The 20,773-nt window shown below is 44.2% G+C and overlaps 1 protein-coding gene across 1 annotated transcript in view; it reads right to left on the bottom strand.

Annotated features, from left to right (window-relative positions):
- LOC108794448 (DNA-(apurinic or apyrimidinic site) lyase-like) overlaps window positions 1–20,773 on the bottom strand; it is a 69,643-nt gene that overhangs the window by 11,011 nt on the left and 37,859 nt on the right. Inside the window, exons 12-13 of the mRNA XM_018565486.1 lie at window positions 17,412–17,427; window positions 12,696–12,836 (exon numbers count right to left, since the gene is read on the bottom strand). Of these exons, the coding sequence (XP_018420988.1) occupies window positions 12,696–12,836; window positions 17,412–17,427 (157 nt within the window). The remainder of the gene's footprint in view (window positions 1–12,695; window positions 12,837–17,411; window positions 17,428–20,773) is intronic.

Raw genomic sequence — 20,773 nt, 5'->3', positions numbered from 1 at the left:
TTCCGCCCTGCGAGCCGTGCTGACAATTAACGGCAAGATACCACCTCGTCCGTCCAAAAGTGAGTCTGCATCAATAGTTACACTATATCTTTTAACTGTTTAACTGTTAAACACCCAGTATTCCAGGGTTGTAGCGCTCCTTCTTTTGTTGTTCAACCTTTTCAGTAAAAGCTCATCTTGGCCTCCCCAGCTTAGAGCATCCCTATTGGGATTAATTAACTGATGAATTGCAAGGCTCGAGAATGGACAGGGACAAGTTTGTACTTTTGCAGCACAAACTGATATATCCATATAACTTGAGTCCTACTGTTACCATCACTACCAGGGAATTTGCGATTTGAGCACCACTTTAATTTAGTTTGACTTTGGTATTAGGTGTCTGACATTCTGTGAATCCATACCGACTCCCATACTCTATTCAATGACAGCATTTCAGTGGACTAGGGTTGCCACCTGCCCAGGATTCACCCGGACAGTCCGGGTTTTGAATGCTTTGTCCAGGTTTCATGGCAGCAGAAACCCGGACACAAGATGTCAGGCAGACAGGGGCAACCAAAATTACGATAGGGGCTACTGGCCCCCTACTGAAAATAGTCTCAACTGTGATATTTACATATGAATGGATGGCACTATATACATAGGAATAAGCCGCGGCTCATTCTCCCCAAAAAATATCCGCGCGTTGCTAGAGTGTTCGGGTTTTGTTTGAAGAAAAGGTGGCAACCCTACAGTGGACATTAAACTGTTCTGAACCGTGGAAGCTGTACCCAAAAAAGACAAGCAGAGAACAAAAAGCTAGTCACCAGTATTGTCTGTGGTATCCCTGCAGCTGATCTTTTCCCCTATTTCTGACATGTCTTGTTCCACACCTTCCTTGTGGAGGTGGCCATCTTGGTAGAGGATCGGGCCTTTGCTTCCTCATGATAGAGCTCCCCCCGATGAGTGGTGGTCTGATGACTGATGGAGGAGCAGGAGAAGTTTAGAAAGCACAAATAAATAGAATGAATGACATAGAAACAGCTAGATGCTTGTCTGTAGGTCCTCAGATACAGATTTCTCGCAAGTTAGAACAGTGAGTAGCACAAGAGTAACATCCCCAAATCTCACTCCAAATATTGGCCATTGCCCTAAATGATCTTATACTACAGGTATACAACTATGAGGCTTTAGGCAGAGGAGTGTCAAGGCACAAGATGTGCACTGCCATTTTTTAGGAACAATTGAAGAAGAAAAAAAGAGAAATTTCTGGGAGTTGCTTAGGAAACAATTTACATGATAGATATTTCCTATAGCATAGCAAATCTTTACTTTTTGAGTTCAGATCCATTGTAAAGTGACTATCACAAAACTAAAGCCTCCAAAACATGCTGTACCTGTAAAGAATGGAATTTTTACCTTTCCTGCCATCCACACTACTGAATGCTGCTCCGCCAAAGATATCCACAGCTGAAATCTTCTGCAGGAAACAACACTTTTGGTAGTGTCAGTCTCCTGGTTCCTTTTAGTGCTTAGGTGTTCCTTCTGCAGACCTCCATGTCACTAAAGACATTATAGTTAGGTAGGAGTCGGTGGGAGGAACCAATGAGTGCTGCAGAGGACCAGGAGATCAACACTCCTGCATGTGTTTGTTCTTGCAGACTTCAGCCAAAATTATTTCTGAATCAGAATGGCAGACAGACGAGGCAAGTGTCCCCTTGCTGCTTTACAGGTACAGCTTGTTTGAGAAATTTTAGTTTACGGATAGAGATGCTTCAAAAGCAGTCTAATTAGACAAAGTGCAAGCAGGTGGGTGGGGCTTAGACATCTGATTTGGTTTTTCTGGCTAATAAACATTGCACTGTCTGTTCATCAGCAGGAATTTAGCCTTTAAAAATTAAAATGGCTGAAGGCCGTAAGCTTGGCGCACATGTCTGTGATGGCCATTACTTGTGTGCATAAAGACTTTATTGTAACAAAAAAAAATAGCAGAAAGGGAATGTGTTTCTGTTCACAGTACCAAATCAGATGTTAATATTCACATTCTAACCAGCAACCGGTAAAAAAAAACTAAAAATGTATGGAAAGGAAAAACACGGTGTGGATAGGTAGAAGTGGCAATGCGTTTCAAGGGAAAGGATCAGTGGTGGGATTTGGTTGGCGGGAGATTTGAAACTTTGACAGGGGGAGGAGCTAGCAACCGGGAGTCAGACTGTGGGATAACTGCATGTGGAGCCAGTAATTCAGTGATTCAAAAGTTATCTAGGGCTGAAGGAAGTCCACGGTGCAGATGGATGGCTCTTCTACTGCATGTTGTAAGAATCCAATTTCAGCAATAATTCTGGAAATACATATCCTATAAAACAGTTCATAACCTGTTCATATGACCATGTAGTCTATGGCCTAAAATGCCCCTGCGGCATGGTATATTTAGGACTTGCCCCTTAAAGGAGAATTATGAGGTGAGTGCTTTTCACTCACCTCATAGTTCTAGCCGACCTGGCTGTTTACATCGCTGGCTGTTTACATTTCTAACAGTTTCCCCTCTTGCGTGTGCGCTGACTGCTGCACGCGAGCAGGGAAGGGGCAGGACGTCTTAAGATGCCCTCCCGCTCCTATAAGGCTCTTGTCCTGCCGTTCAGGAACGGTCATGGATGAGAGGTGGTTAAACGAAAACATTAATGTATGTAGTTGCTCTATACGTGGTTTATATAAGGCAGTTTTTGTAATTAATTAGGTATTTTGTATTTTAAAGATATTTCACAAACATGACCAAACAGGTTATTAATGTTTTAAATACTGATAGTTAGTGGCGATACATGCATTTCACTAAGGTGTCTACCAAGGAAGCAGAAGTAGGTTAAGAGGAAAATAACTCATCCATGTTAATGAATTAAGCCTAATTTGATCTGCAATTTTTTGCCATTATTATAGCGTCTGCATTCGTTTTAGCTGAATGAATTCAGACACCCACACACATCCATACAAAACAAGAATAGTGATGTCATGAGATTTGGGTAAGGCAGCATACGCATCAGATTTTATTATTTGACTGAAATGTTTGAATCCTTGAGTATTTCTTCCAGACTGCAATTTTAAAGTAGACTTGTGGTCCATTCTAAATAAGTGAAACTTAAGAGCAGGCACCACAGGCATCTCGATTACATTAGCTAGTGATGTCTTTACTTCCTCAACTAAGCTCTAAGCACTTTCCCTAGTAATAAGCCCAGACACCTCTTCAATGATAGCTCCCTTATTGGTCAGTGATAGCAATCCTATTCTTTAGTCGTTTAACGGAGGACACAGCCAAGTTCGTTATATGTGGGTATGCTGCCACCTGCAGGAGACTTGCACACTAAGCATTCAAAAGCAAAAAGGTGCAGCCCACTAGTGGCTATAAGCCCTGCACTTGTTCGGGAAGCTTAGTAGTATCAGTCAACAAGGTGCAGTACCTACCTTAAAGTGGACTTTTACCCCTTTCACAAAAAGAAAAACTCATCAGGGGCAGCTCTGCATGCTGATATAAAATTAGCTTACATTCATTAGTTAAAAAAACAAAACATATTTTGCTTTTACTTACAATTATTGTTTTTCCACTTCTTGTTCCCTTAAGGCATTAGTGATGAAGCCAATGCCTAAAAGATGCAACGTTATATCACCAGTGCAAGCTGGGAAATCTCATATGTAAACGGACAAATATTGTGAGATCTCTGGGAAAGGCATTAATTAACCTGAGATGATGTGCACTGTCACATGTGGCAGGATTCCAGAAGGTAAAGGGAAATTGATTAATCTACCCTTGGTAAAAAAGGCCACTGTGAGAAGAATGTGGAAAAGAAAAGCAAGGTTCGTAAAAAATAAAAAGCCTTCATCTATCTATAAGCATCTGTTTGTATATTGCTATTACTACACATTTCTAAAGGTATTTGTCGTCATTTTAAAGATAAGGGTAGAAGTTCCTCTTTAACAACTGGGCATCAACAAAGGTAAAAAGGTGAACAACAAAAGAATACCGCAAAAAAAAAAAAAGTGAGGGAGTGGTGTCCTCCATTGAACTACTCAAGAAAATTATGCAACAGCGAGTAGAGAAAAAATTGTTTGGCCCATCTCTAAATTCCTCATCTTGGAGTACAGTACAGGACTGCAGTTTGAACCATGGGTTTTATGCTGCCAACTTCAGGTGAATAGATACTTGCAAACGTAGTTGTTAGGATAGCCCATATAACTCCTCCTACTTCCCATCAAGCCTAGGTTTGTCAGCAAGGAATAATGAGAGAAAAAAAAATCACAGGAAAAAAAGAGGAGGGACCTTTACAAGTCCTAATACTTGTAAATTCTTTATCTCGGAGTACAGTACAGGGCGTACTGTACTCCGAGATAAAGAATTTACAAGTATTAGGACTGTGGTCTAAACCACGGGGTGCCCCAAAGCAATACAACTGAGGTGGTGAGTAACACAGTAAACAGAATGCCAAAAGGTTCACATAAGGACAGCACCCAAACACTCACAGAGCAGCCTGCAGCAACCTGTGCCCAAAGCTGGTGTCAGAGGAGGCCTGAAAATCCACCTGGTGAAGCCTAGCAAATGTATAAACAGAAGACAAGGTGGTGGCCTTGCAAATCTTGGAAACAGAGGTCTGTTGCTGAATGGCCCAGGAAACACTAACAGATCTGGCATAGTGAGCCTTAGCTGGAAAGAGGGGAGCCTTATTCTTTAAACTATAAGCTCTGGAGATCACCTGTCTAATCCACTTTGCAATGGTGGACCTCAGGAAAGACAAAAAGAGAAACGGGATTGTCTCAAGAAAGCTGTGATGCTAAACTCCAGCACAGGGACCTTCTCCAAATATCGCTATTTTAATTTGGCATAAAAACAGCAAGTAGCTTACGTGTTTTAGCTCAAACCCTGGGCCTCAGTCATAGCTTAGCTAATGGTCTGAAATACTTAATCTACTTTGATGTTTTTATGCCAAATTAGAATAAAGTTGTAATTGGAGAAGATCCCTGTCCATGTGCCGATGTACTAGCATCATGAACTGACAAGGTAGATCAGGAATCTTTGCTATGCACCGGGGTCCCCACAGGCATGCAGTGTGGACAGGAGGAGGTCTGAGTTGGTTCAAAAAATATAACTTTGTATCAAAAAAGCTGTGATGCAAGGATAGAAGCACACAGCACATACAACATCCACACAGTGGATGCTTCAGGGTAGGACAAAAGGAGTAAAGAACAATGTCCAGATTAAGGTGAAAGGAGGAAACCACCTTGGGGAGAAAAGAGGGTCTAGGCCTCAAAACATCTTTATCCTTATGTAGTACCAGGATGGGCTACTTGCAAGAAAGAGCCGCCAACTGGGAGACATGTCTTGCAGACGTGACAAAACTGCCAAGGAAATATTCCCAGAGTGCTTTATAGGGTGGCCTCTGAAGGGCAGACAAAACCAGGTTGAGATCCCATGGTGCCACAAGTGGTCGTACCAGTGGAGCTACGTGGACAACCCCATGAACAAAAGCCAGCACTGTCTGTTGGACATTGTCTGACAGGGCCTAGGCCAAGCAGATTGACCAGATACTCTGCAATGTGGACACCCTGAGTACTCAGAGAAGCAAGAGCTGGGGCTAATGTCTTGGTGAAGACCTGCAGATACTTGGACAAACCGAAGGGAGAAGCTTACAAACTAAAAGTGCCACCCCCGACAGCAAAAATTCACACCCAGGAACCCCCTTTGTCAAAGGGAGACAATCATCGATCTGACAGATTCCATGTGGAAACATTGGACCCGCAGGAAGCAATTGAGAACATTCAGATCCAAGATGGGGTGAACACGCCCATTTACCTTGGGAATCAAAGAGATTTGCGTAGAATCCCTTAACTCTTTTGCTGCCACCAACGCAAGGCATACAGCAAAACAGAAATGTTTCCAGATGGCCAGGTCATTAAGCCTTATGTCGGCTGAACTCTCCTTCATGCTATAAGCTTCTGGTTGCTTCAGCGATTGTGATCTTATAACAGAAGTGTCCTCCAGACTCAGAGGAATAAACAGCTGTGATTAGTGGCTGACAAGCCACAATGGAGGTCATGCCCAGACCTCGCCATGATTAAAATTAGGGATGTCCAGATACCAGTTCAGATACCAGTGCCGATACTTTGCATTTCACGAGAACTACCAGGGTTGCAACTGGTACCTGGCTCTGGCTCTCCACCACTGTCCTGAAATCATTAGTCTGTATTGTTTTAGAAAAACTGTCACATGACAATAAACAAAAATGTGTTAGTACTTGTATCTGTGAGTACTTGGACAAGTATCAGTACTTGTAAAAATGGTATCGATGCATCACTTATATATATATATTTTTTTTTAAAATGCATTAAAATGGGGATGTACAAATCCCAGGAGCTCCGTATGCTCTTTAAAAATGACAGCTGCCTCCTAACTTTTGAATTTTTCTCTAGTCTAGTCCTGGAGCTGGTATGATCCTGATCCATGAAGACTCCCTTGGGAGAATGCCCATGACAGGGCCAAGCAATGCCTGGAATATCATGTTTACTGGGTTCTGCATGTGGCACTTTCCAGTACTTGGATACTGTGCTGCCCAGGACCTGTTAGAGGATTCTGCGTTGGGAAGGCCATCGAGACTGCTCACCCTAAGGATCTGACATGAGTTGCTGCAACAGTTTGCAGTAACTCAACACTCTGACTGTGTGAAACAAAAAGGTACAGTCATGGAACTTACCAACGCACTTGACACCCGGGACCAGGTTGTCTCTGGCCTGATGGCTCACCAACCTAGCCTTGGAGTTGGGCAAGTCCTTTCTTCCACAATCCTGGAAGATTACCTGCTTTTTATTGCTGTCTGTGAGTTTCTATCCTAGTAACCCCGGTATAATGTCATAGGGAGTTATAGAAAAAAAGGGTTACAAAGTTCACCAATAGAGTCACATAAAGCAGTAAAATGTGATATACAATTTAATCCTTCCCCACTCTTTTTAAAACTAAAAAGAATGTTGCATTTCCCCTTTTCCAGTAACATTAAAAAAAAAATCCCCACTATAGGTTTGTTATTTGTTCCTCGTCACACAGCATACCTATAAATATATATTTTTTCTACCTTTTAGTTGTTTCTGTTGAGCAGGTCTGTGGACAGACTGCAAGCTTCTTTCTACACTTTCAAAGTGACAGGAAACTCTGGCTGTCCCCATAGACAGACTAGGACACAAAGAGCTTCCACTCATAAATATACAATGCTTCTGTAACCCTTTTTAGGACAGACAATGTTCAAATCTAGTTTACAACTGACAATGAGATCTGCCAGCAAATACAGACAGGGTTAATGATTGTAAACATTAACCTGCCCAGTTCCTTGCATTCCAGAGGAAAATTTAGTTTAGAGAAAAACTTTCCTTCAAGAAAGAACAAGTAACAAGGGCCTATGCGGGGGGTGTGGCTTGGAGATCATGTGAACAGCACCTGATCGCTCTGTCTCCACCAAACATCAGTGAACTGCAGCACAGAAGACGGGCCAAAATTTTAAAAAGAAAAAGCCGGTAGTGATACACAGAGAGAGGCGGCGAGGAATTGGAATCTGTGACAAGCAAAACGAAAGATGAGCAAAAAAAATAAAGAAGATCAAGCTGGAAAAGACAAAGCAGCTCAAGATGGTGCCGGACAGCAGCCACCACGCGCAGTAAGAGTAAGACAGAAGGAAGTTGCTGGCAGATTGGAGAAATATGCTCATACAGCAGCTAGAGGATCTCCTAGAAACAAGAAATTCAACAGCGGGTGACCAACTGAAAGGGGCTACAGGGATAAGCTGACATGAGGGGGGAATGGAGGTGAGGAAATGGAGAGGAGAAGATCAGATACCAATCAAGGTGATTTGCCAAATGGGAAAGATATATCCAAAGATAAGTATGTGGCTGTTGTACAGACTGAAACAGAGCCTACCTTAACACCTTCACGACCTATGACGGGATAATCCCGTCATGAAGTCGGAAGGGGTTGCACAGACTCCCGACAGCTTTTAGTCGCCGGGAGTCTGTTCCGTTTTTTTCAAGCTGGCAACCGGCTTTACAGTAGAAGTGATTCTGGTGGCTCAGCTGTTGCCAGATCGCTTCTACGATCCGGTAACTATAGCTCTATATTTCGAGAGCTTATTTGGTCATAGCGGGTTAGAGTGATTTGAATCAGGAAGACCCAAATCAGAAAATACTTTTGTTATTACTCTCCAGATACTCAATTATCTCACAATTGGAAGAAGGGATGTCCCAGGAATATAAAGATTATGATACAGTTATGTTGAAATGGAAAATATGGCAGGATATGAAAGGGATTATGAATTATGAGGGCACTACAACATTTACTCCAATATGGTCTAACGAGATATATAGTGAAGTGGCCAAATTATAAGGGTTTGATGAGTGGCAACATAGGGGGATAAGTTATGTGCCACAGTCATATAATGGACATACTATAAAAACGTATCAAATTTTAATGGAAGAGTTCCAACTGCCTAAACAACATTTTTATAAATATCTCAAGTTGTGTCATGTAATTGAGGCACAGAACAGGAGAAGATTATTTGTACCAGTAATATCCCCATTGGTGAAGTTGGTTGCAAAAGCTACATTAAGAAAAGGCCTTATTTCTCAAATATATGGAGCAATGGAAAAAAATAAAGCACTTAAATGGAAGTTACCCTGCAGGAAAGGATAGGAGGAGGATGTGGGTGCAATAGAGGAGAGGAATTGGCAAATCGCATTAAATAATATATCTGCGATGTCCCTATTCCCCTCTCAGAAATTGACACAACTTTTCATATTGCGTAGGGTGCATTACACCCCGCAAAAATTGGCACATGGCATAGGAAAGAAAACAGGGAATGCCCAAGATGTACAGGGGAACCAGCGAACTTGATACATACAGTATGTTATGGAGATGCCCAAAGTTCGAGTATAAGCCGAGGGGGGCACTTTTCACCCAAAAAAATGGGCTGAAAATCTCGGCTTATACTCGAGTATATACGGTAGTTATTTTAAGGCAGTGGTGAACTTAATTAATAATATTTACCAAACTCAAATACCGGTAGATCCTGGGATTTGCCTTCTGGGATTGATTGATAAAGAGGAATTTTCAATGGAAACTATTTCTTCTATTTCTTTTTATGAGGAAGTGAGTAATACATTGGACAGATGAATGGCTGTGGATATAGTATACTTGGACTTTACAAAAGTGTTCGACACAGTTCCCCACATGTGGCTAATGTAGAAGTTAGTGTAGGGATGCACCGATTTATCGGCCGCCGAAAATGGCACTTTTCTCAAAATGCTGAAAGTGCCATTTTCTGGCTGCAATAGCGATGCATCCATTCTTTCTCTCCTCCCCACTGGGCGCTGCTCTGTGCCCCAGCGGGGAGGAGGGAAACTCCTCCCCGCACTGCTCAGCCTCCTGTCACAGATCGGGAGATCGGTGTGGGGGGCGGAGAGACAGCCATTGCGGTCACAGGAGGCTGAGCTCTCCTCCCGCCCAGCCTTCTGTGACAGCTGTTAGGATGGAGAGCGGGTCCAAACACTGAGGGATCAGTGATCGCTGACTGCTTGTAAATAATTGAGGACAAAGTATGTTTACTATATGTAAATAAAAAGAACACAGCGCTAAAAGGTGAGAGACAAATATAATCTAATAGTTAATGTGCCATATAATAAACCAAAATAATAAATAAAAAGGTGATATTATATGTGAGTATATTTCATGAATGTTTAGGTTGAAAATTAACAATACTAATAAATCAATAATCCTATGCTCATATCAAACTAATTAGCAATAAAAGTGAGCCAGGCAATAGTTTTTAAAACCACCTTGGTGTAAAATAGGTCTTGGTGTGACGAAGAAGTGATCAGTGGTGGATTGATAGTGGGTAACAGTCTCAAAGTGTTAAAAGACTATTAAGGGACAGTGTCAAATCTTTAGTGAATGAGAAATTATATAGCGTTACAATTGACAAAACGAATATATCATATACTCATTGGTGCCATTCTAGTAGTGAGTGTAATCCAAAAATATGGAAATAAATATAAAAAATGTAAACCAGTGTTGTAACAAGTGCAATGTATTCAACTTCGTATTAAAAAGTGTTCAGTTCCAATCCTAGTTAGAGGATTCCTGATCATTTATAACAGGGGCTGCAGAAAAAGAGATTGAGGACTCTGTGTCCTCAAATCTCTTTTTCTATTTTTAAAAAGGAAGTATTAGGGGTCTGTTTAGACCCTTAATATTTCCCCCGAAGCCCCTAACAGTAAAGTAAAAAATACAAATATTTAATAAACATGAATAAATAAATACAAAAAATAAAAAGTTTATAAAAAAATAAAAATAAAATATTTGAAAAAGTTAGAAAAACATTTTCGGTTTCGGCCTGATATTTTTCTTCATTTCGGTTTCTAAATTTTCATTTAGGTGCACCTCTAGTCAGTAGGTATAGAGTATTCGGTCTGTAATTGGATAGATAACTGGCTTAAAGAGCGTATTCAGAGAGTGGTGATCAATGATTCATACCCTGAATAGTCTGAGGTTGCTAGTGGTGTCCCCCAAGGTTCAGTGTTGGGCCCTTTACTGTTTAACCTATTTCTAAATGACATAGAATTGGGGATTATAAGTACTATTTCTGTTTGCAGATGACACCAAGTTATGTAGTGGAATACAGTCCTTACAGGATGTCTCCAACCTACAAGCAGATCTGAATGCACTGTGTGATTGGCATCTATTTGGCAAATGAGTTTTAATGTTGATAGATGTGAAGTTATGCACTTGGGGACTAAAAACATGCATGCGTCCTATACTCTAGGGGGAGTATGTTTGGGGGAGTCAATGATGGAGAAAGATCTGGGTGTTCTGGTAGATCATAGACTCAGAGTAATAGCATGCAATGTCAAGTCGCAGTTTCTAAAGCAAAGGGGTATAAAAGGGGTCTAGACTCCAGAGATAGAGACATAATCCTGCCCTTGTACAAAGCATTAGTAAGACCTCATCTGGAATATGCAGTTCAGTTTTGGGCACCAGTTCACAAAAAGAATGTTGTGGAACTGGAGAAAGTGCAGCGAAGGGCAACTAAACTCACAAGCAGCATGGAGGAGCTCAGCTATGAGGAAAGATTAGCTGCAATGAATTTGTTCTCTCTGGAGAAGAGGCGATTAAGGGGGGACATGATCACCATGTATAAATACCTAAATGGTCCCTATAGTGAGCTTGGTGCCAAATTATTCACTTTAAGGTCACTGCAAAGGACAAGGGGGCACTCTTTGCATCTGGAGGAAAAGAGGTTTAACCTTTGCATATGGAAAGGATTCTTCACAGTTAGAGCTGTGAAAATGTGGAATAGACTCCCCAGGAGCTAGTTCTAGCAGCTCAGTTCATTGTTTAAAAAAAATCTGGATGTATTCCTAAATGCACAGAATATTACTGGAGTTCTTATAGGTATATTAAGCATCAGAGATTGTTGATCCAGGGAATATACAATTGCCTTATGGGATCAGGAAGGATTTTTTCCCCCTGTTGGAGCAAATTGAACCATGCTTTATAGGGGGTTTTTTTTTTTGCCTTTCTCTGGATCAACAGTGGCTAATTGTGGGCATAACGTTCTGTTTAGGATTTTTTCCCCCTGTGCATAATAATCATATGTTACCAAGGGAAAGATTGATATATCAACATAAGGGATGTATATAGATGTTTTATAAAATCTGGGAACCATATCTAGAAGCAATTGGATCAAACGCACCAGACTTGGCAAGAAAATATTTATTTAGATTTATAAAGGTTTCTCTTTTCTCTTTTTTGTTTTTATAATAAAAAAATGTTTTGTTTTTTGTTGTTGTTTTGTGTAGCAAGGATGGGAGAGGGAATATGTAGGAGGTGGGGTATGTATAAAGAAGGGAAAGAGTTTCAATAAAGATTAATATACAATTCAGGAGAAGGGAAGGGAGAAAAGGGGAAACAAAGGAGGTGAGAGAAGGAAGGATGATACTGTTTATTGAATTAAAGGGGATTTTTGGTTTTGTGATCACATTCAGACATATACACCCTTATTTTTTTAGTATATATATATAATTATGGTTTACTAATTGAATATATGAAGGGAATAATATAAAATGGATGATTAAGGATTCATGTTAATTAATATTTTTAATTATAAGTAAATTGACTAGTAGTTAATAATGATACTATAGGAAGAGGATTGTTCAAATATGGGTAGTGTTATACATCTTTTATATATTGGATACAAGGTTATAAAGGTTATTTGAATATTATATATTTTTATGAAGTAGTAGTTTGGGATGAATTGTATAAAATTTTTAAAGGGATTAATTGTCAAGCACTTTATTGGGGTTAGATATGGTTTATATATACTGTATATATAATGAAATTGGTCTTTTTCCTTGTTTCTTCCTCTGTTATTAGGAGTGATTTGAAGTATTATGCCCCCCTTTTTTTTTTCCTCTTTGAAATTTTTGTATTGTGTTGTGGAAAAAGTTAATAAAGATTATTAAATAAAAAAAAAAGAACAAGTAAAATGGTAGGCAGCAATTTTTAAATTTGTATTTTATTCATTTTTAAGTTATGCGTTGTGAATGGGAACATGTAACAAATATAAAGTAGGAGTTACCCTAATTTGGTTGCAAAGTGGAAATACACTTTAAATAAAATTACAGAAAATAGTTTAACTTACGTGTAAGGCGTCTCTAGGATCATGGGAATTTCATTAAACCGTTGTTCATTCATGACCTGTCTGAACCCCTTTACACCAATGTGACCGCGCCCGATATTTTCATGGCGATCAAGTCGGCAGCCAACCTTACCTTTAATGAGACTATAATTAGATCAAAATACAAGAAGCTCCTATGTCATTAAGCCTGAATTTTTTTTCTTGGTTTAGACCAGTTTTGTTATAGCATCCTGGAACATATAAAGTAGGCATTTTATGTATTTATCAAAAATGGAGCAGACAGAAACTGAAGCAGTTGCCCATGGCAACCAATCAGCTTCTCTCTTAAGTTTGCTCAGTTGGGATTGATTTGAAAATAAGAGATAGAACCTGATTGGTTGCAATGCAAATCTGCTCCAGTTTTGATAAATTCCCCCCACTGTATCTAAACAGTCTATTTTGCATTTGAAGACATTAAAGCAACCGACACATGTATTCTATGAAGCACTACCATTTGTCATAACAACATTTCTTCAACTCAGGGCTATGCATTATCCAATCTCAGTGAAAGTAAGAGGAGGTAAATCCAAAATAACTGCAAAAGAATTATTGTTAGACAGTTTAAAAATCAACAAATAGAACATGTATTGTAATTACATTGAAAAAAAAGATCCATCTAAAGACAATGAGAGGGAACGTGTTAATAAAAAAATGAAAGAAAAAGAAAAAGAAAAGAACAGAAAGGGAAGATAAATGGAACAGGATATGTGTATAATTGGCAATATATGGGACTTGTGGTCCTTCAAGATATAATACACGTGTATTATGTTGTGGTTCTCCTTTGTATAATATACAATACATACGGGAAATTGATGGACCTTATAGTCTTCGGGTGTATAATATACAGTGTTTACCAAACACACTGGGACATGTAGTCCACTGGTGTTTACTATACAATATTTAGGATGTGCTTCTGGAACTTCTATATATAATATACATTGTATACAGAACACAAGAATAAAGAAAGCAATAGTGCTTGTTGATTATGTCATTCTGCCCCAGAGCTGTTCCCTAGTGGTGGTTGATATGGGCAGCAGAACAGGTTGCCAGGCAACTACGATGCCGGTGGTCAATTGGAGGGGGCTCCTTGTCCGTTCTCTTTTAATCTGGGCATAGGCTCTGCAGCTTGGCCATGCTACACTCCACCTGTGTCCATCTGCCTTCCCTGTCACGTTCTGCTGGTAAGTTATTCCTGGAGTGTTAGGGGGAGAGATCCTGGTCTTAGAAGCCAAAAGGAAAGCCATAACTTCTAGCAAGCAACATACAAACAGAAGAAAAGCTGGCCGCACACTGGATTCTGCTGGAATAATTTATTGAAGCTTGAACCACATCACTGGTGCCCCACCCAAGGCCTGCCCCTCTGACGTGCTTCACCTAATAATGGGCTTAGTCGTAGAGATCGCAACGCTCGCACTCTCCACCTGCACATGATAAAACTAAGCAGAAATACCATCACAAACGCGATCGAACCAGGTCACTCCGCTGCTGGTTGTCATCTATTTGCAGGCGTAATATTAATAATATGAAAGAGCCTGCTGGGCCTGTGACTTGATACAAATACCTTTTAAGCTGGTGTGTGAAACTTGCTTTATGGAAGCCTCACTTGGCAGATCTACAGAGAATGAGGATATCAGAGTGCACATAAAGGAAGCGGTGGCAGATAGCATGAAAGATTTTTTTGTAAAAGGCTCAGCACGCATCCCAAAGGGAACTCTAGTTCCTGAACTATCCTTTACAGAAGAACTTCAGCAGGCAAGCAGCTATAGACCTTGTGAAGTTGGTCTCAAGAACCATGGTTTATTCCATGACTGCCAGGTGAGCCCTCTGGCTAAAGCAATTGTTAGCAGACTCGACCTCCAAGCAGGGCTTATGCAATATCCTGTTTACAAGGGGTGCACTATTTGGCAAGACCTTGGATGATGTGATCTACCATGTGACAGGGGGGGGGGATGTGGCCTCCTTCCTCAAGAACAGAGGCATAATCAGAGAAGATGAGAGATTAAAAAGTCTTAAACTAAACAACCAAGGAGGGAGTTCATGCAAGTCTCTTGGCGTTCCAACCAGTCAATCCAAATCCCAGTCCTCCAAGGCGTGCCAGTGGGAACAAGACTTCTGGGTTGAATTTTGGAAGGACAGGATTTCTAGATCATGGGTTCTGCAGCCTCTGTCTCTAATTCACAAGACCACCTCCAGCAAGTCTTTCTTTGTTGACACATCTTCCCTCATCAAGAACAGGCCGTATCCAAGACAATTTATTGTAGAATTCTTGCACTAAATTGCCATTACACCCATGCCAGCAAAAGAAGAGGGACAAGGGTTCTATTCTCCTACGTTTCTTTTGGAAATGGCGATTGCACCAATCAATTTACAACTAGCTTTTAAAGTGAGGTGCACATTACAAACAAAAAAAATTCCCAGCACACAGCCTGCAAAAAAACCCCCCAAAAACCAAATTACAGTAACAATTTACACTAAAAACAGAGGTTTTAGTTGCACAACATTAGCAAACATGTGAAAGCTACACTGCCTCGTCAAGGCTCCTCTGTGTAGTGTAGTCCTAACTCTAATATATACAGATATGGATAAATTGAGTGCAGGTATGCTTGGAGGTAGCCCTGCTCTTCTGGGGGACTCGGGACCAAGGCAAATTACATCAGGATGGATGCACAGTTAAATACGGTTTTGGTTAAAATTATTTTTTTTATCAGGAAAAGTAGATTGTCATGAGGGACAAGTAGATTGGGTTCCTGCTTTAGTCCCTGGACAAGTAGTTTGCTTGTAAAACCGCACAACCCTGAAAGGGCTTTGCTTACCTCCGTGGGGTACAGAACTTCTAGCTCGGACCTTCCGAGCTAGAAGAGCCATACCAAATGGTCACTGAACCCTATCTCAGGAGGATTTGCTCCCTTTGGGGAGTCCCACAAGTAGACCTCATAGTGTATCCAGACAACAACCAAATTCCGCTGTTCTACTCCCACTATTACCGTCCTCAAGTCATTGCCAGGATGTCCTCTGGAGCTGCAGCCTAGTTCATCTCTTTCCTCCGTTGGCCTTGTTGAAGATAAAGGAAGTATGTGATTGCCTCATAATGACCAAGTAAGCCATGCTTCCCCCTCCTGGGGCACATGTCTGTGTGCTTGCAACCTGCTACTGTAAGCAATTTTTGTTTTTTTTTAGTGTGGCAATTGCCTAAATGTTTGATAGTATAAGATCAATGTGTAATATATGAATAGATATACAGTAATACCTTGGTTTACGAGCATAATTCGTTCCGGAAGCATGCTTGTAATCAAAAGCACTTGTATATCAAAGCAAATTTCCCCATAGGAAATAATGGAAATTCAGATGATTCGTTCCACAACCCAAAAATATTCATATAAAATTACAATACTGCCTAAGCGTAAGGGCGGTGCTGGTGCCCCGGATATACGCCTGTATCATGCAGCTTCAGTCTTACTGTGCATCACGGATTGGTTCCATAGAGCCGATGATAAACAATGGGTTCGACTTGAAGGGGAGCTTGCGGGCTCCGACCTGCAGGCCCTACCTTGGATCCTTCGAGCGTCTCAGGCCCTGCCTCCTTCCTTTCCGGTCTTGACTATGCATACCCTACGATTATGGGATAAATGGGTTTCCACATCGGGGCTCTCCTCCTACGTTGGCCCCATGACCCCACTCTTTAATAACCCAGCGTTCCCTCCAGCGCTGCGTCAGGCCTCCTTCGGGGGATGGACTAGAGATTCCCACAGACGGTTAGTGGTGGCTATCCGGGACTCCGCGGTAGTCCCTTCAATCGATCGCACATGGTTGGCCGAAAGACAGTTTTGTTCTTTTGTTTCCTCGTTCACTCACCCTGAGATTTTTGAGGCAACCCCTACAGCTTTTGAATCCCTACTCCTACAATCTTCTCCCCCTACCCATACTGTCTCGCTACTTTACTCACTTCTCTCCTCTTGCCCTCCCCCGGAACCTCCAGGCTATGTATCGGTATGGGAACAAGAACTAGGACTCCCCATCAGTGAGTTGGACAGGGAAAAATCTTTTGTCCTATCTCATTCACTCTCCATTGCTTGTAAGGCACACGAAAAGAACCTGAAAATTCTGACCAGGTGGTACAGATGCCCCACGGTACTCCACCGGTTTTACCCTCAAGTCCTGGACTCCTGTTGGCGCTGCCAGGCCTCTCCGGGCCATATGACGCATATTTGGTGGAGTTGCCCTCCAATCAAAGAGTTTTGGCAGGCAGTGCTGGATGTCCATCACCGAGTGACAGATACAGTGATTCCCAACAACCCCAGGATCGCACTGTTAACTATGGTACCTGGTTCAGTCGGTAAAAAGGGGCCTCCTAAGGCATTTTCTCACAGCTGCAAGGGCAGCTACGGGTGGCCCGTGACAATGTGGCGGAGGGTGATGAACGAGGCTCCCCTGGCCCTGGTCCTTAGGGCTCCTTTCTTCACCGACCTTTCTCTGTACTCAGTGCTTCCTTGCCTTTTCTTTACTTAGCTTCTCTACTCTTTTTCCTCCTTTTTCTGGTCCTCTATAAGTTCTCGTTTCTGTTTCTTTTTGTTTTGCCCACATTCCCGACCTTGGTGATTTCCTTCCTTAGTCATCCTACTGTTCTGTGCCAGTATGTGGTGCAGGAGAAGGACGCTAGGCACAAAACTAAAGACCAATTACAGCCTAGGGGCGGCCCCTGCCGGTGGCCAAACCCCCCACCTGCTGACAAGTCTCCAGTTAGCAACAAGCAGTAAAGGAGTACACACCCAAACAGAGGGGCGGGCCCTGTGTCCTTCAATGAACGGAGAGGAAAGGATTTTACGGTGAATACCAAAATCCTATTTTCTCTCCCGTTCATTGAAGGACACAGGGCCCGCCCCTCTGTTTGGGTGTGTACTCCTTTACTGCTTGTTGCTAACTGGAGACTTGTCAGCAGGTGGGGGGTTTGGCCACCGGCAGGGGCACCCAACTGAACAAAAAATCCCCCTCAAACGGCCGCCTGCAACACTTTGCGCCCCAAACCAGCATCCGCAGATGCCAAAACATCCACCTTATAGAACTTGGCAAAGGCGTGAACAGAAGACCAACTAGCGGCCTTACAGACCTGAGAAACGGAGGCACAAGGACGAAAAGCCCAAGATGCCCCAACAGCCCTTGTAGAATGGGCCATAACAGAAAAAGGAGGCTCACGCCCCTTAATAGCATACGCTTGAGAGATCGTGTTGCGAATCCATCTAGAGATGGTGGCCGACTAGGCAGCCCGGCCCTTCCGAGGGCCATCCACAACGACAAACAGGGAATCCGATTCCCGAAACGAAGCCGTAGTACTCAGATAAACACGGATGGCGCGTACCACATCCAGACAGTGCAGCGCCTTCTCCTTCCTGTGGACAGGCTGCGGACACAAGGAAGGCAGGACAATGTCCTCATTGAGAAAGCCGAAACCACCTTCGGCAAAAAAGAGGGCTGAGGCCGCATATAGCGCCACATGCGAGCGAAGCTTCAGAAGCTTCTCGGGGGCAGGAAAACCCGCGCCGAGGCAGAGTCCAGAACCAACCCCAGATACTCCAATCGAGTGGTCGGCACCAGGCAAGACTTCTGGAAGTTCAGGAGCCAGCCGAACTCCTCCAACGACCGAACGGTGATCGCCAGATCCGCCGCCAGAGAGGAATGCGACTCCGCCTTCAGCAGGAGGTCGTCCAGGTACCCCTCCACCGAGATCCCCCGACAACGCAACAGGGCCAAGATCGGGGCCAACACCTTGGTGAACACCCGAGGTGCCGACGCCAGACCGAAGGGCAGAGCGACAAACTGGTAACGGTCGTCCCCCACCGCAAAGCGAAGGTAGCGTTGGTGGGAGGCACAAACCGGAATGTGAAGGTAGGCATCCTTGATGTCGAGGGGGGCCATGAAGTCCCCCTGATGAAGACACGCCACCACAGAGCGGGTTGATTCCATCCGGAACCTGCGAACGCGCACAAAGACGTTCAACCGCTTGAGGTCCAGGATGGGGCGAACCCCGTCCTTCTTTGGTACCGTAAACAGGTTGGAATAAAACCCTCTGAACCTCTCCGAGGAGGGTACCGGAACCACCATCCCTTGGGACAAAAGATCTGCCACCGCACAATGAAGGTCCGCCAGGCGCTGTGGAGGGAGACGGATGTTGGAAGGGAAGAACCTGTCCCCGGGACACGACAGAAACTCAATTTTGTAGCCCGAAGACACCAATTGCCGCACCCAGGTGTCGGAGACGCGGGACAGCCAGCGGCCCGCAAAGAGCCGAAGACGTCCCCCCACCCTGGAATCCCTGGATGGGGGCAGGCCTTCATGCCGCGGGGGGCTTACCCTGGGGCTTGGCGTTCCTGGGCTGCCAGGGCCGCTTGGCGGTCTGGGAAGGCGGCGGCTTGCTGAACTTCCCGCCCTTCTCAGAGGGCGGAGGTGGACGAAAAAGCCGCTTGTGAGCGGAAAAGGAAGGACCAGGCCTCCGCCGCTGGTCCCTAGGCTTTTTCGACTGAGGCAGGAAGGTACTCTTACAGCACGTCAGATCCTTAATGATCTCATCCAAGGTAGTACCGAACAGACAATCCCCCGTAAAGGGGAGCTCCGTCAGGGCCTTCTTGGAAGCCTGGTCGGCCGACCAGCATTTAAGCCAGAGAAGTCGTCGAAGAGTGACCGCCGACACAGACAGTTTGGAAACCAAAAGGTGCCGCATCCAAGGCCGAATTACACAGGTATTGCAGACCCTGCACCAACTGCTCCGTCAGGTCGACATAAGCAGGAGACACGTTTTCTTCCGCAAGACCCTGACGCAGCATCTTTGCCCACTCGGTCAAAGTCTGGGAGACCAGGGCTGACGCCAACACGGGGCGCAACAGAGCCCAGGAAACAGAGTACATCGAACGCGCCACAGCCTCCGCCTTCCTATCCGTGGGATCCCGAAAGGAAGGCGAATCCTCCACCGGGATGACTGTAGCCTTGGTCAGGCGGGAAACCGGCGGATCCACCGCAGGAGGGGTGGACCACCTAGACAGGAAGGACTCTTCAAAAGGATAACGAACCGAGAAACGCTTGGGAACGGAAAACAACTTGCTTGGGCGCTTCCACTCCTTGTAGACAAAGTCATTAAAAAAAAGGAACATAAGGAAAAACCTTAGTGGAACGCCTACTCCTGTGCGTCCCAAACGGAACCGGCGGGAGCGCCGAAGAGCTCGGAGTCTCCTCAATCTTAAGCGTTTCCCGCACAGCGCGAACCAAGGCCGCGACCAATTCGCGCTCCTGGACCATAAGGGAGGCCCCCGACTCGTCGTCACTACCAGATTCCGCCAGGGAGGAATCGCCCTGGTCGGGATGCGCGGCCGCAGCAGAAATTTCCCCCTCTACCTCCGAATCCCCAGAAAGGACTGTGGAGGGAGCCGGCAAGGTGCGCTTTAGCGGAGGGCGCTGCGTCAGTGCGCGCTCAATAAGGGACACAAAACTGTCCATAGTGGAGGAAAAAACCTCCAATGACAATGCTGCGCCAGCGGACCCCCCACCCAAGCACCCCGCAGGCATCAAGGGAGACTGGGAAAGGGGCGCAGAAGCGCAGGCTGCGCAAAGAGGCGACGTGGGAGAAGTCCCTGAAGGCCGCAGCCCTCACAGGGCACTGCGGCCAGTACGTCCCCACTGTCCATGCCCCTAATACAAGCCACAGGCAATTAGGGAGTCCCCAGCAGGCACCGCCCCCACCGCGGTTGTCCCCACAGCTGTCCTCCTGCAGGCAGACGACCCCACTACAGCACCTGACTCCCAGTAGCCCAGCGCGTCCTCACCCGACTGCGTCACGGCAAGAAAGACCGATCCGACAGGATGACGCGCTATTACAGGGACCGGGAAGCGGCGCACCGGAAGTGACGTCAGGAAGTGGGCGCACGTGCCCACACCAAACATGGCGGCCGCGGCCTCCGGAGAAGGCCGCAAACTAAGCCAGGGGCTCGATTAGCGGCACACGCGGGCGGAACAGAGCGGCCAGCACACACAAAGGGGCACAAGCCCTGCAGGGCAGG

The sequence above is a fragment of the Nanorana parkeri genome, unplaced genomic scaffold (genome assembly GCF_000935625.1).
Source record: "Nanorana parkeri isolate BGI_ZX_2015 unplaced genomic scaffold, ASM93562v1 scaffold852, whole genome shotgun sequence".
Classification (NCBI taxonomy): domain Eukaryota; kingdom Metazoa; phylum Chordata; class Amphibia; order Anura; family Dicroglossidae; genus Nanorana; species Nanorana parkeri.
Note: the sequence above shows the minus strand (reverse complement) of the source record. Positions and strands in the feature narration are given on the sequence as shown.